The sequence below is a fragment of the Canis lupus genome, chromosome 9, assembly GCF_048164855.1.
Source record: "Canis lupus baileyi chromosome 9, mCanLup2.hap1, whole genome shotgun sequence".
Classification (NCBI taxonomy): domain Eukaryota; kingdom Metazoa; phylum Chordata; class Mammalia; order Carnivora; family Canidae; genus Canis; species Canis lupus.
Window position 1 is genome coordinate 42,648,236 of NC_132846.1, and position 14,420 is coordinate 42,662,655.

Sequence of the window (14,420 nt, forward strand, 5' to 3'; positions counted from 1 at the left end):
CAATAACCATCAAGTAATTATTTATATGATTTGGTTTATTATTTAACTACTTCTATTAGAATGTATCTTTTATGAAAAAAGGGACATTATGTGTTTTGTTCAAGCCTATATCCTCCTGTACAAAGATTAGTGTTCAACATATATTAGGTACTCAATAAATAATTTATTAAAGAATAAGTGAATGACCAGAATGAAGAAATGAAGGAATTTGTCTTAAGTAAATCAACTTCACTAAAATAAGATGTTTCTTTTCATTTCAATCTTACAAATTCATTTTATTTTCATATAAAGTTTTGAAAGTCTAATATTAGAATGTTTGAAAATAAAGTGATTGTTTTTCATATTTGCAGGACTATCTCAAGCAGGTGCTGGACATTGATCTTCATGCTCAGATCCATTTTGGCAGGGTTTTTATGAAACCAGGGTATGAAAATAACATTATTTTATATATGGGGTTGGTTTGGCTTACTTTGACTAATAAGTTTTAAATGCTTTCTTTTTCCATTTTCTGGTATGAATTATTTACTCTAATAAAAGAAATATTATAATAATAGAATTCCTTGCACAAATGTACCTCCTACCTGAAATGGGAATTCATCTTCCTTATGAATCTCTGGCTTTGTTATAAACAAAGCAAAGCAACTTTCTAGACCTTTTCTTTAGTTCCATGTCTGGTTCCTTCTTTCTCTTTTTTCTCTTTCTATACTGCTTCTTTCTCTCCTTTTAAAAACATTTTAGTATCAAAATTCTCAAAATACACAAAAGTAAGGTGTACAATGAAACCTTCTTGTACCTATCACCTGGCTTCAGGAATTATCACCATTTTTCCATAACTGTTTTATCAATCCCCTCCTTCATCTTTTTGAAGAGATAGGGGGATAGATTGGTTTTTTGGTTTTGGATTGTTTCAAAGCAAATTCTACAATGTTATTTTTATATACATCTCAAATAATACTAAAATAACAGCAGCATTCTCTTGTGTAATCACAATGGTATTTCTCACCTAACAAATAAGAATATCTTAATATCATCTGATACCCTAATCATATTTAAAATTCTCCCAAATATCAAGAGAAAGAATGCCTTCTTACATGTTTTATTTAAATTATAATTCAAGTCAGGCCTACTCACTGTATTTGTTTTAAAATCTTTATTAAATAATAACATTTACCTCCATCCTCCTTTTTTTATCATGCCATTGACCTGCTGAAGACACTGAATCATTTGTCCTAATGAATAGATTTAGCTGATCGCTTCCTTGTGGTGGTGGTTAACTTGTTCCTTTCTTTTCCAGTATATTCTACAGACTGGAAGTTAGATCTAAAAGCTTGATTACAGGGATCCCTGGGTGGCACAGCGGTTTAGCACCTGCCTTTGGCCCAGGGCGCAATCCTGGAGACCCGGGATCGAATCCCATGTCAGGCTCCCGGTGCATGGAGCCTGCTTCTCCCTCTGCCTATGTCTCTGCCTCTCTCTCTCTCTTTCTCTCTCTCTCTCTGACTATCATAAATACATAAAAATTTAAAAAATATAAAAAATAAAAGCTTGATTACATTCAGATTCAATTCTTTTTTCCTTTTCAAAAATACTTCATAAGTAGTGTTTCATAATATTTCTTATTATGTCCCAGGAAAAAGAAAAATAACTACATTCTGAGATCTGGCATATCTCTTTCAAAGGCTGATGGAGCTTCTATAATCAGTTGTAAATGCTCAAAGCATGCCAAACATTGGTGTTGAAATATGTGTAGCCATGTCTTTAACTGATAGTTTGCCTGTTCAAACCCCTGGTACTATGTAAACCTTTCATTCACTACTCAAAGGACTTAGTGTATAGGTGAGCATTCTAATTCTGACACACCTCCATGCCATCAGGGACAATTTAGTAAATAATGCCTTAGTTCAGAACTATACTCTGATGAGTGCTCACGTGAACCCTGAGAGAGAGGAGAGATGGGACTTTACCAGTTGATATGAATGAGCTATGGGAACCATCAGTAAATTCCAGAAACCTTTTTTAAATGTCAAGCCAGTCTTCCTAATCTCTCAAATTTATTGGGTACCTCTCATCAGGTCTAAGGCAAAGATCAGGCTTCACTGCCATGATTTTGCCATTTAAATATGAAGGGAAGATTAACCCTAGTCTTCTCCACAATTTGATAGAATTTAGAATTCTTATTTTTAATTAAATAATCACTTAAAATATTAATTAATTAATTAATTAAGAGAGCACAAGCAGGGAAATGGGCAGAGAGAGAAGGAGAAGCAGAGTACCCACTGAGCAAGGAGCCCGAGTCAGGTTCAATCCCAGCACCCTGGGATCATGACCTGAGCCAAATCAAGACTTGAATACTTAAATGACTGAACCACCCAGGCACTCTTAGAATTTAGAATTCTTGGGGTCCCTGTGTGGCTCAGCAGTTTAGTGCCTGCCTTCGGCCCAGGGCGTGATCCTGGAGTCCCAGGATTGAGTCCCACATCAGGCTCTCTGCATGGAGCCTGCTTCTCCCTCTGCCTTTGTCTCTGCCTCTCTCTCTCTCTCTCTCTCTCTCTCTGTCTCTCATGAATAAATAAATAAATAAAATATTTTTTTAAATAAAGGAATTTAGAATTCTTTACATTATATTTCTGTAGTCACCCCAATATTGCTACTGCTTCCAAGCCCTTTTATTATTGAAACTGTTGGATTTGGATCATTCTCATTAAGAAATATTTTGTCATAAAGCACCTGGGTAGCTCAGTCAGTTAAGCATTTGACTCTTTATTTTAGCTCAGGTAGTGATCACAGGGTCTTGGGATCAAGCCCCACATTAGGCCCCATTAGGGGAGTCTGCTTGAAATTCTCTCTCTGTCCCTACTACTGCTCTCTTTTTCTCTCTCTCTCTCTCTTTCTCTCTCTCTCTCTCTCAAATAAATCTTTTTCTAAAAAGAGAGTATTTTGTTTTAAGCAAATATTATTATGCTATGAGTGCACAGGCTTTTTTTCTGTCCCTATGGGCAGTACTAATTTGATTAGAATACAGAGGACATCCCAAAAGCATGTCAGTGTGCTTCTCACTAACCTCAAAAATTCAATCAACTATTCTTTTTGCAGTGAAAAAGAAGCTAATACTAGTTGCCCTCACCTCTAGAGGAGAATAATGGTGTGGGTTTTTTTTTTAAGATTAATTTATTTATTTTAGAGAGGGGCAGGAGGAGCAGAGGGAAAGACAGAATTAGAGGAGAATTATTTATAATATCTATTATTTAAATTACTCAGCACCTGTGATATATAATTTTGGTCTATTTTTATTTTCAGTTTATTTTTTACCTCTTCTTAAGACTCTCATCAGTTCCTAATGTTCATTCTCCTCCCTTAAAGTCATAACACTGTGTGACCTCAGTCATTGTATAAATGCTATTACATTCTAATTTCAAGAGGAGAACTGAACAATAAGTGTTGATCCAAGGAAATGGCTTTCCAGAACTTAAACAAAAGCTTCATAGTCTAGCAATAAGACATTCATGATAATAATGCATGATAAAATGTGTTGTTGTGATGGAGTCTTTTTTAAATGAGTACCTTTAGAGAAATCACAGAACCTATCTGCAAGAGGCAAAAGATTATTTAAAATTGGCTTTATATATAGTAGAAGGAAAGTATTATGCATTCCCTCCTCATTCTTATTATGTGTGTTAGTTTGCTTTCGTAAAACGGTTTAGAAGTTTAAATGGGCTTCCTTTACTTGGCCAGAATTTATACGTGTCTAAAGATAAGAAGAATTTAAAGTAATTGCTCCTTAATAGTAGAACAAAAAGAAGTATAAAAAGCTCAAGAACAATTTAGCTTTGCTCTTCCCACATACAGTGCATTAAGAATATAATTAACCTCTTTGATTTTAAACAGAGGTACTAAAAATAAAAAAGACATTTGGAGTTTGATAGTCAAGACTACTACCAATCACAATTTTTATGGGTCATCTACAGTGAACATAGATGTCATCGAGAGTGTATCTTGAAAATGATTTTCATCACGTAGTAACAGTCATTGCCAAATAACCAACTCATAAATTGATATGATAATCTAATCTAGTTTTTCTAAAATTCATCAAAGAGTCAAGAAGTAAGCAAAAAGAGCCTTAGAGTAGCCAAAAATAGATGTTACAAAGTAGAGATACAACACTTCACAGCAGACCCACAAAGAGCCTTATCAAATTATGAGTCATGAAGTTAGAGAAATCTTGGTTCAAATCTTTGTTTCTCCACTTAGTAGCTAAGAGATTTGGATGAAATCTCTTAATCTGAGCCTCAGTTTCTTCATCTATAAAATAAGATGATAATTGTCACTTTATGGGGTTGTTGTGAGAGTTAAATGAAATAATGGATATAATGCATAGATGTTTCTTTAAAAATAGTAACTTCTATTATTATTATCATTCTGACAATATAACTATTGCTATTACTCTGTAGTTCCCAAACCTAAAGCCAGCTTTTTTATATTTTTTAAGAGAGGGAGTAGGGGAAGGGGCAGACAGGGAGAGAGAGAGAGGGCAGTGGAGGGACAGAGGGAGAAGGAGAGAATCTTAAGCAGGCTCCATGGCCAGCACAGAGCCCAATAAGGGGCTCAACCTCACAACCTAGAGATTATGACCTGAGCTGCAATCAAGAGTCAGCTGCTTAACTGACTGAGCCACCCAGGTGCCCTGTAAAGCCAACTGGTTGATGGTAGGGTAAAAAATTTAATTTCTTTTTAGCCAGATGGTGGGGCCTACGATTAAGAGGAGACACAGAAAAAAAAACTAGGGGGGGGGGAAGAAACAGGAACTGCAGTGTGTGGTATGGAGTTATGGATTAAAACAATACATAATATACCCTGTGACCCAACATCATTGTAGTATGGCAGAGTAGAATAAGTTAATAACAATGGGGGTGCCTGGGTGGCTCAGTTACATAAGTATCTGACTCTTGATTTTGGCTCAGGTCATGATCTCAGGGTTATGAGATCACACCCCACTTCAGGCTTATGTGCTAGGTGTAGAGCCTACTTAAGAGTCTCTCTCTCCCTCTCCCTTTATCCCTCCCCTGCCCCCCCCCAAAAAAAAAACAAAAAGAAAACACTTAATGATGGTTTTGAATCATCAAAAAATGTTAACATTCATCATACTATTGCAAAAGGTAATGAGTAGTCCATTTTTGAAAGACCAAGCTGCAAAAATAATAAAATAAAAACAATATAGGTACTTGAAAATTTTTCAACTACGTGGAAATTTTAGCATTCCCTAAAGATTCTGTAATGCTCAAGTTTCATTAACATAATGAAGTTTTTAGCTGGAAGTTCATATAAAATGAAGTCAATCAAAAAAAAATCACTATTCTTAACAGCCTGCCGACTCCATGCCACTCAGTCAGCCCTTCCTACACCCCTCCCCCATGGTAAGGATTCATGTTAGACTCTTGAGGAAGTATTATTTGAAAAAATATATATATTTTTTATGATAGTCACACAGAGAGAGAGAGAGAGGCAGAGACACAGGCAGAGGGAGAAGCAGGCTCCATGCACCGGGAGCCCGACATGGGATTCGATCCCGGGTCTCCAGGATCGCGCCCTGGGCCAAAGGCAGGCACCAAACCGCTGCGCCACCCAGGGATCCCTGAAAGTATTTTTAATTACTGTTGCTTTAATTTTGTTCTAGTCATGGTATTTTATTTATTTTGACATTTCAAAAAAATTGCCTTCATAGGAGGCCAGTTTTTATGTTTGTTGCTGAGTATAGTTTTAAAGAGTTGAGGAATACTCATCTTAAACAACAGGCATTTATCTGATAGACATGTAATACCAGGTAGTCTTCTGATAGTAAGAATGATTGTTGTAAATCTCCAGCAAAAATAATACAGAGGTGGAGAAACTCCAAGATTTGAGGTATACTTCTCTGGTGCTAGCAAGAAGGGGGGGAAAGTAAGCTGCAGACAACCAGGAAGCTTGGTTACTTGAAAACAGAAAATATTAAAAACCAATTAATTTAAGTGTTCTTGAAACACTTCATGGTATAAAGGCTTAAAAAAGTCAACAAAAAAATATTTGTATATGATAAATATTCTATGTGAAGAGCTACATAGCAAGAAAACTGGAGTACTTAATCTACTCATATGACTTAGCAATCACTAACAAATACCCTTTTTTGTTCTCTAGCCTGCCAACAACATTTGCAACTTTGGATATTGACGGTGTAAGAAAAATAATCTTTGCACTACCAGGTAAGAATAATTGAAATAGTTTCTTCTGCTTTTTCTGGAAAAATGTGATCAAAAATTTTTTGAATCCCTATCAAAGCTCTTGACTTGGAATATGAAAGATGTGGGCTCAAGACCCAACTTTACTTACCAAATGACCTTGGACAATTCATTTAACTTCTTTGAAGCCATTTCTTCATCTGTAAAATGAGGCTAAAATCTGCTTTGTAGGATTGGTGTAAATGTCAAATTAGATAGTATCTTTCAAAGCATATTCCAAATGCTAAGATAATAATTGAGTGTTAGCTGTCACTAGATCTTTCTGGGGTACCTACATTTCCTTATAGAAAATTGGTCCAAGTTAGCAGTCTAATCATCTCCCATACTAGAAGTATTGTGTTCAAAGGTCCAAAGGGCCTTAAATAAACCATGCAAGAAAATGCTAGAACAAAAAAATACAAAGCTGCCTTTGGTCTTGCCAAATTTGAACTGAGATCAGGGGGTAGGAAGCAACACAGATGGAGGGACTACTAGTGCTGGTGCTTCTCAGTCAAATCCCAGCATCATCAGTCTGACCACATCACTGTCCCTACCCTTGTTCCCATGTGAGCAGAAACCCATATGTTCAGATAGTAGAAAAAGCAAAGTGGTTCCATTTATAAAGACTTTCAATTTCAATTTTTTAAAATTGATTTTTGGCTTGCAGTTAAAGCCATACTTTTAAAGTCATTACCAATCTTGATAAATTTTAAAGCAGTTTAAAAATTTTGTGTATCTACTTGCTCTTTTTTTAGCTTTTAAAATTATCCTCTATCTTTAGCAGTGTCCCATACTCTATTTCTTGGCACAGATTCCTTCAGAAAATAACCTGCTTATTCCTTTCAGATCCATAAATTGGGTGGCTTTAGGATATTTATCTGCTTTTTATATTAAATAAATCTCAAAATAGAGTATAAGGAAAGGAAGACAGGCAGAAATTTTTCAAAAGCATTTTTAAAGTTCCTATCTATAAGCATAAAAGAGATTAGATTTCAGTCCTGTAGGAAATTTTAAGAGAGAAGACATGTCAGTAAAGCAGTCCTCAAAATATATCTTTAGTATAGAACTCCTTAGGGCCTTTTTTAGGGTCTTTTATACACACACACACACACACACACACACACACACACTTATATACTCTGAAAAAAAAATGTGATCCTCTTCCTGGCTTCATTTGCCTAGAAAAGACTGTTTGCTTTGTCTTCAGAAGGTATGATTTGACCTATAGACAAAGAATGTTATAGTGGGAGCCCATAAATAACTATTTTCAAATTGCTACTTTTCACTTGAAATTTTCTCTCCCCAGCCTGAATGAACCAAAAGAGGGCAGCAACAACCCAGATGTTCAGATTGTGGAACCAGTAAAGTCGTTTCCTTTTAGAAGGATTTTAAAATTCATGATTGTATTTCTGCTTTCCTGAAGGGCATATATTTAAAGCTATTGCTAATCTTGATAACTTTTAAAGCAGTTTAAAAGATCTATGTACCTACTTGCAATTTTTTTAACTTTTAAAATTACTAAAATAACACGTTTACTCTAAAAACAGAAAATACAGGTAAACATTAGGAAATGTCATCCATATTCCCTTCCCCCCACACAAAATAACCACTATTTGCAATTGTTTGCAATCCATTTTTAATAGAGTAATTTTATAAGGCAGTAGCATTGCAGGAATAGTATAATCATTGCTGAACAATAGCTGCTTATTATTATTATTTTTGCTTTTCCAGAAAAATTGTCATCTATGTATTTTGAGACAAGTGAAAAGCAGTTAATTCTCATTAAGAGTCTGCTGTGCTGTTGGACAACTTATTTTTCTATTGAAATCATTAGTATTACTCATCACTTTTTACAACTTAAGAAAATCTATTCTGAACTACTTTTGTAGAAGAAAATTATAAAGGTATGGTTTTAGCTAATAATAAGCTAAACTAGCTACTGCCTTTTGCATTGATGATGCAACTGGCAGCACATAGCAAAGCCAAGGGAACCTAAAAACTTACTGGTTCATCCCCCACCCCCAGTGTATACATACATGCTCAATAGCACTGTATAAAAGTATTACTATTGGGCAGCCCTGGTGGCTCAGTGGTTTAGCGCCACCTTTGACCCAGGGCATGATCCTGGAGACCTGGGATCGAGTCCCACGTCGGGCTCCCTGCATGGAGCCTGCTTCTCCTTCTGCCTGTGTCTCTGCCTCTCTCTCTGTGTGTTTCTCATAAACAAATAATTGTTTAAAGTATTAGTATTAATAAAATTGGACTTTTAGACCCAGGAGGGATATTGAGAATCATATAGTCTAAACCTTTCATTTTGTGGAAGAGTAAAATTAGATTCAAAAAGGTTTAGGGGATCCCTGGGTGGCTCAGCGGTTTAGCGCCTGCCTTTGGCCCAGGGCATGATCCTGGAGAGGATCCAGTCCCACATCGGGCTCCCTGCATGGAGCCTGCTTCTCCCTCTGCCTGTGTCTTTGCCTCTCTCTCTCTCTCTCTCTCTCTCTGTGTGTGTGTGTGTGTGTCTCAAAAAAGATTGGAACTTACCCTGAACAACAGGGTTGTTCAGTTTGTTTAGTTAACAATACCACACAAGAAACTAAATCTGTGATTCTTAGAGCACTCATTTTTTTTTCATAGCCCACCTTTCCTTCCTTCAAAGTGCATGATACACCAAGATTTCTTCTTGAAAAGTACAACTGAATTCCTTAAACTTTTCTTATAACTTTATTTTTCTAAGTTTACTTATTTATTTGAGAGAGAGAAAGAGTGGGGGGTGGGGAGGAACAAGGAAGGGGTGAGGGAGAAAGAGTCTGAAGCAGACTCCAAGCTGAGCATGTAGCCAAGCATGAGGCTCAGTCCCATAACCCCAAAATCATGACCTGAGCCAAAAGGAAGAGTTAGGCACTTAACCAGCTGTGCCACCTAGGCACCCCAACTTTTCTTAGAACTTTAAGAGACCTTCGTATTTCTGTAAGTCTGCTCAGACTGCCATCATAGGATATCACAGACTGAATGGCTTAAACAACAGAAATTTATTTTTACACAGTTCTGGAGACCAGAAGTCTAAGACTAAGATGCCAGCAAGGTTGGCTTCTGTTGAGTCTTTCTTCCTGGCTTGCAGATGGCCACCTTCTCACTGTGTCTTCACATGGCTTTTTTTTTTTTTCTGTGTACATGCACTCTGAGTGTTTCTCCCTCTTTTTATATAGACACTAGTCTCATTGGACTGGGACCTCACCCTATGACCTCAATTAACTTTGATTACCTCTTTAGAGGCCCTAGTATCTACAAATACAGTCATATTGGGTGCTAAGACTTCAACATAATGAATTTGTAAGGGACACAATTCAGTCCATAGTTCTTTACACCTTAAATCATTTAGGTTTTGTTGTTGTTGTTTTTAAGATTTTATTTATTTATTTATTTGAGACAGAGAGAGAGCAAGACTGGTGGGGAGGGGCAGAGGGAGAGAAAGAAGGAGACTTCCCGCTGAGCAGGGAGCCAGACATGGGGCTCCTTAACAGGATCCCAGGATCATGACCTGAGCCAAAGGCAGACACTTAACCAACTAAGCCACCCAGGCTCCTGTATTTTTTTTTTTTAATGTAAAGAAATTTCTGGGTAGAAGGGGGATTATGGATACATTTCTTTATGTTTAGCCATTTTCTAAATGTTTTTGTACTGAGCATGTATTACTGTGGCATTTTAAACATCTTAAAAATAGCAAGTAGAATCTGCTTTAAAATTTATCAAGATTGGTAATGGCATTCAATGTATAGTTCTCAGGAAAGTGGAAATAAATGGTGTGAACAGCTCTGGGAATCAGAAGTTTCTGTATTTCTGGTAGACCCAGTGTTTACACCATAACTCTGTGGCATTGGTTGATTGTAGCTCTATTCTGGAATCCTTTGGGATTTAGAAGAGGAAGACTAGTGGTTAGTCACTTCACTCTTTATGATGCCTGAAGGTATAGACAGTCATAATTATTTGGCAAATTTTTACATGTATACTATAAATAACTGCTTGGTTGACTTTCAGGGAATCCTGTGTCAGCCGTGGTTACCTGCAATCTCTTTGTTGTGCCTGCACTGAGAAAGATGCAGGGCATCTTGGATCCTCGGCCAACCATCATCAAAGCCAGGGTAATGTTATCTAAATGACCAGGAACCAAAACTGAAGCCTAATAACAATTAAGGATATGATTTCCCAACTGCCCAAAACAAACATCTAAACTTGTATATTAGTTTTGAGGGAAAATGTGGTTTTATTCTCCCCTTCATGATAGAAAATGGAGGGAAAAGGGTCCCTTTTATTCCCAACCCACATTATTCCATGACTTCTAAAGTAAATCATTTTCTCTGGCTAGAACCCATATGAAAGTAGATATGTAATGATAAAATGGTAAATAGAGGGTGGGACTACCCTAAAATTTAACCTATATGGAAGGAAAGACAAGAATTCCTTTGTTTTGTGCAAACTCACACAAGACAGCAATATATCTGCTCACTTTTTCTGGGACCTCACTGATAAATTTTAAACAGTTCAGAAAAAGACAAAGGATGAGAAGACTAGGGAATCAGAAGGAAAGGGTGACCACATTCTGTGGAAAAAGACAAATAGAGCTAAGGAATTTGGCTTATAGTAAAAGTCACTTAGAAATGAGAATTCCCTTCTCCACCAACACTAACTTTAGTTTGATTTGCTACTATTCAATCGATTATGTAACACACTTTCTGTATAACTAATCAACAGTTTTCTTGGCAATATAACCTACAGTATCAAACCATTGCTTCTTTTAAAAAAAAAGTTTGAGATACAACTGATACATAAAAATTTGCACTTATTTAATGTGAACATTCTGATGAAATTGGATATATGCATATGCCCACATCATCATCACAGTCAAAGTACTAAATATATCCAATACCTCCATAAATTTCCCTGTGTTCTTTCATGGTTTTGTTTGTTTTTTATGTATTTGATTTGCAGTACAAACATTTAACCTGGGAACTGTCTTCTTAAAAGTATTTTAAATGTGGAGCACTATGTTGTCAATTATAGGTACTATGTTGCAGAATGGATCTCTAAAACTAATTCACCTTCCATAAGAGAAAATGTATACCCATTGACAACGACTCCTCATTGCCCTCTCCCCTCAGCCTCTGACAGTCACCATTCTATATTCTGTGTTTCTGTGACTATTTTAGATACCTCATGTAAGTAGAATCATGCTGTATTTATCCTTCTGTGACTGGTTTATTTCACTTAGCATAATGTACTCTAGGTTTATCCATGTTGCCACAAAGGGTAGGATATCTTTCTTTTTTAAAGCTGAATAGGGATCCCTGGGTGGCTCAGCGGTTTAGCTCCTGCCTTAGGCCCAGGGCAAAATCCTGGAGCCCTGGGATTGAGTCCCACATCAGACTCCCTGCATGGAGCCTGCTTCTCCCTCTGCCTGTGTCTCTGCCTCTCTCTCTGTGTGTGTCTCTCACGAATAAATGAAATCTTTAAAAAAGTAAATAAATAATAAATAATAAATAAATAAATAAATAAATAAATAAATAAATGAATCAAGCTGAATAATATTCCTTTGTATGAATATAGCACATTCTCCCCCATCTGTCAATGAACATTTGAGTTGTTTACATATCTTGGCTATCATGAATAATGCTACACTAAACATGGGGTACAGATATCTCTTTCAGATCCTGATTTCAGTTCTTCTAGGCTATATACCCAGAAGTAGAATTGCTCAACCATATGTTTTCTTTTTAATTTGAGGGGAAACCTCATACTGTTTCCGCTAAGCATTAGTGGCTGAACTGTTATAAATTCCTACCAACCTTATATAAGTATTTCAGATTCTCTACTTCCTCACAATACTTATCTTTTGTGTTGTGGTATTTTGTTTGTTTGTTTGTTTGTTTGTTTTTTGGTAATAGCCATCCTAACAGTTGTGAGATGGTATCTCATTGTGGTTTTGATCTGCATCTCTCTAAGATTAGTGATGTTGAGCTCTTTCATATACCTAGTGGCCATTCATTTATCTTCTTTAGAGAAATGTCTATTCAACTCCTTTGCCCATTTTTAAATCAGGTTGTCTTTTTGCTGTTGCATTGAAGAAATTCTTATGTATTTTGCACATTAACCACTTATCAGATAGATGGTTTGACATATTTTCTTCTATTCCGTAGTTTCCCTTTCACACTGTTGTTTCCATTGCTATGCAGAAGCTTTTTAGCTTGATATAGTACCACTTGTCTGTTTTTTATTTTGTTGCTTATGCTTTTGGTGTCAAATCTAAGAAATCATTGCCAAGACCATTACCAAAAAAATTTTCCATATATTTTCTTCTAGTTTTACTTTTCAGGTTTTACATGTAAGTCCTTAAACCATTTTGAATTGATTTTTGTATATAGTGTAAAGAAAGGAATCCCAATTTAATCTTTTGCATGTATGTATCCAGTTTTTTCAAATACCTAAACTGACTTTTCAAGAGCTTTGAAATAAATTCAGATATGACAGAATGCTATGATTAATTGACAAGAACACAAAGCATAGAGAAGAAGAAGAAGAAGAAGAAGAAGAAGAAATATTAATAAAATATTGTGAAATATAGGATAAAATGTTAAGAAAATCTAGGCTTCAAATACTTTTAACATTGACCTTTTAAATACTGAGATTTTGTAGACAAGTATATGAAGAGATATCCTCCTTTTCTTTAAAGGTTAACAAAAGTTCAACTAGATATTTCTGAAAACAAATTATTTGAGTTTTTTCTCCAATAATCACAGCAGTGGTCTTATTTTAAATTTAATGGAAAAAGAAGAAAAAAGCTATTAATGAACAAAAAGTATTCTCATCAAATCAGAAGGTCAAAGTTATAAAGCTTAGACATCTAAATCAGTAATATGAATTTGCTCGCTATTTTCACATTTGCTAAATTTAGGAAATAAGAAAAATCCACATTGTTATAAGAGAAAAAGAGGATTTCTCTTTGACTTTGCAAAGTTCTTATGAATCTTTTCATTTATTTCTCATTTTAACATTCACCATCTCTTTTTTAAAACTGACATTGTGGTAGCTATCCTTACTGACAACAATGATTACAGAGGTCCTTGGTACATTGTTCACACTGTTGTTCATTCTTCTCAACTCATGGACTTGAGAATTGGTCCAAGAATCCTTTCTCCCACAGAGCAGTGTCCCTGGGACCGTTAGAATGGGTCATCGGTGTACTTGGCTGTTCTCTTCTGTTTTTAGCTCCTAAAATCCTCTCCACACCTTTCCTGATATAACCACCACTTTTCATGAGAGACACAGAGACACAGGCAGAGAGAGAAGCAGGCTCCATGTAGGGAGCCCAGTGTGGGACTCGATCCTGGGACTCCAGGATCACGCCCTGGGCCAAAGGCAGGTGCTCAACCACTGAGCCACCCAGGCATACTGACAACTTTTAGAACATAACTTTATTTACTTTCTTTGAAACATGGTAAGCTTATTGTCTCTATTTTTTGACGAGCCAATATGCAGCTTACAGACACCACTTATTACTGTTCTCCAAATGGTTGCTATAATCACAGCCTCTTCGAATCATTACTGCTTTCAGGAAGTGAGGTAGTTGTTAAATACTGGTGTCAGTAACTCACAGTGCTGGATCCAATACAGCTGTCCTATGGTCAGGGCAATGCTGCATTATTTTAAAAGGTCAGCACAAAAAATGTCATCCTCTTATATCAATGTGTTCTGACAAACATCAGTTTAGAATAAACACTTGCCCTATGTCCTTGATCAGTTATGGTTGAAGAGTAAATACTCCTGATTTCCAGTAGACAATCAGAAACATAATCTTAATTTATCGACTTATTAACCTAATGTTTCTACCAAAGAATATCCTTTTGTGTTTCTGTAATCTGTTTCCTTGATATCCCATCAAAGTGCCCTATACTGCCTTTGTTACCAACTTTTTTCTCTAGAAACGTACCTGAGATAACTTATTTTAGTATTAACCGCTCACCTCAGGCAGTGATTAAGAGAAGGGAAAGGGAAAATATTTTCATCTCCCATGGGACCGAGTCCTGGGAGAATATGGGCATGTTGATCTCTACTGGACTATTCTAATTTGTCCATCTTACCTCTTCTCTTGAGCATTACTGTCTTTATGCTACGAGAAGT

General features: G+C 36.1%; 1 protein-coding gene and 1 long non-coding RNA gene across 38 annotated transcripts in view; one reads left to right on the plus strand and one right to left on the minus strand.

Moving 5' to 3' along the window:
- GPHN (gephyrin) overlaps nt 1-14,420 on the plus strand; it is a 625,629-nt gene that overhangs the window by 603,105 nt on the left and 8,104 nt on the right. For all 16 annotated transcript variants that reach the window (XM_072838965.1, XM_072838966.1, XM_072838969.1 and 13 more), the window contains 3 exons: nt 351-424; nt 6,169-6,233; nt 10,284-10,387. In XM_072838965.1, the coding sequence (XP_072695066.1) occupies nt 351-424; nt 6,169-6,233; nt 10,284-10,387 (243 nt within the window). The remainder of the gene's footprint in view (nt 1-350; nt 425-6,168; nt 6,234-10,283; nt 10,388-14,420) is intronic.
- LOC140640129 (uncharacterized) overlaps nt 1-14,420 on the minus strand; it is a 142,984-nt gene that overhangs the window by 112,543 nt on the left and 16,021 nt on the right. The gene's annotated exons all lie outside the window — the stretch shown is intronic.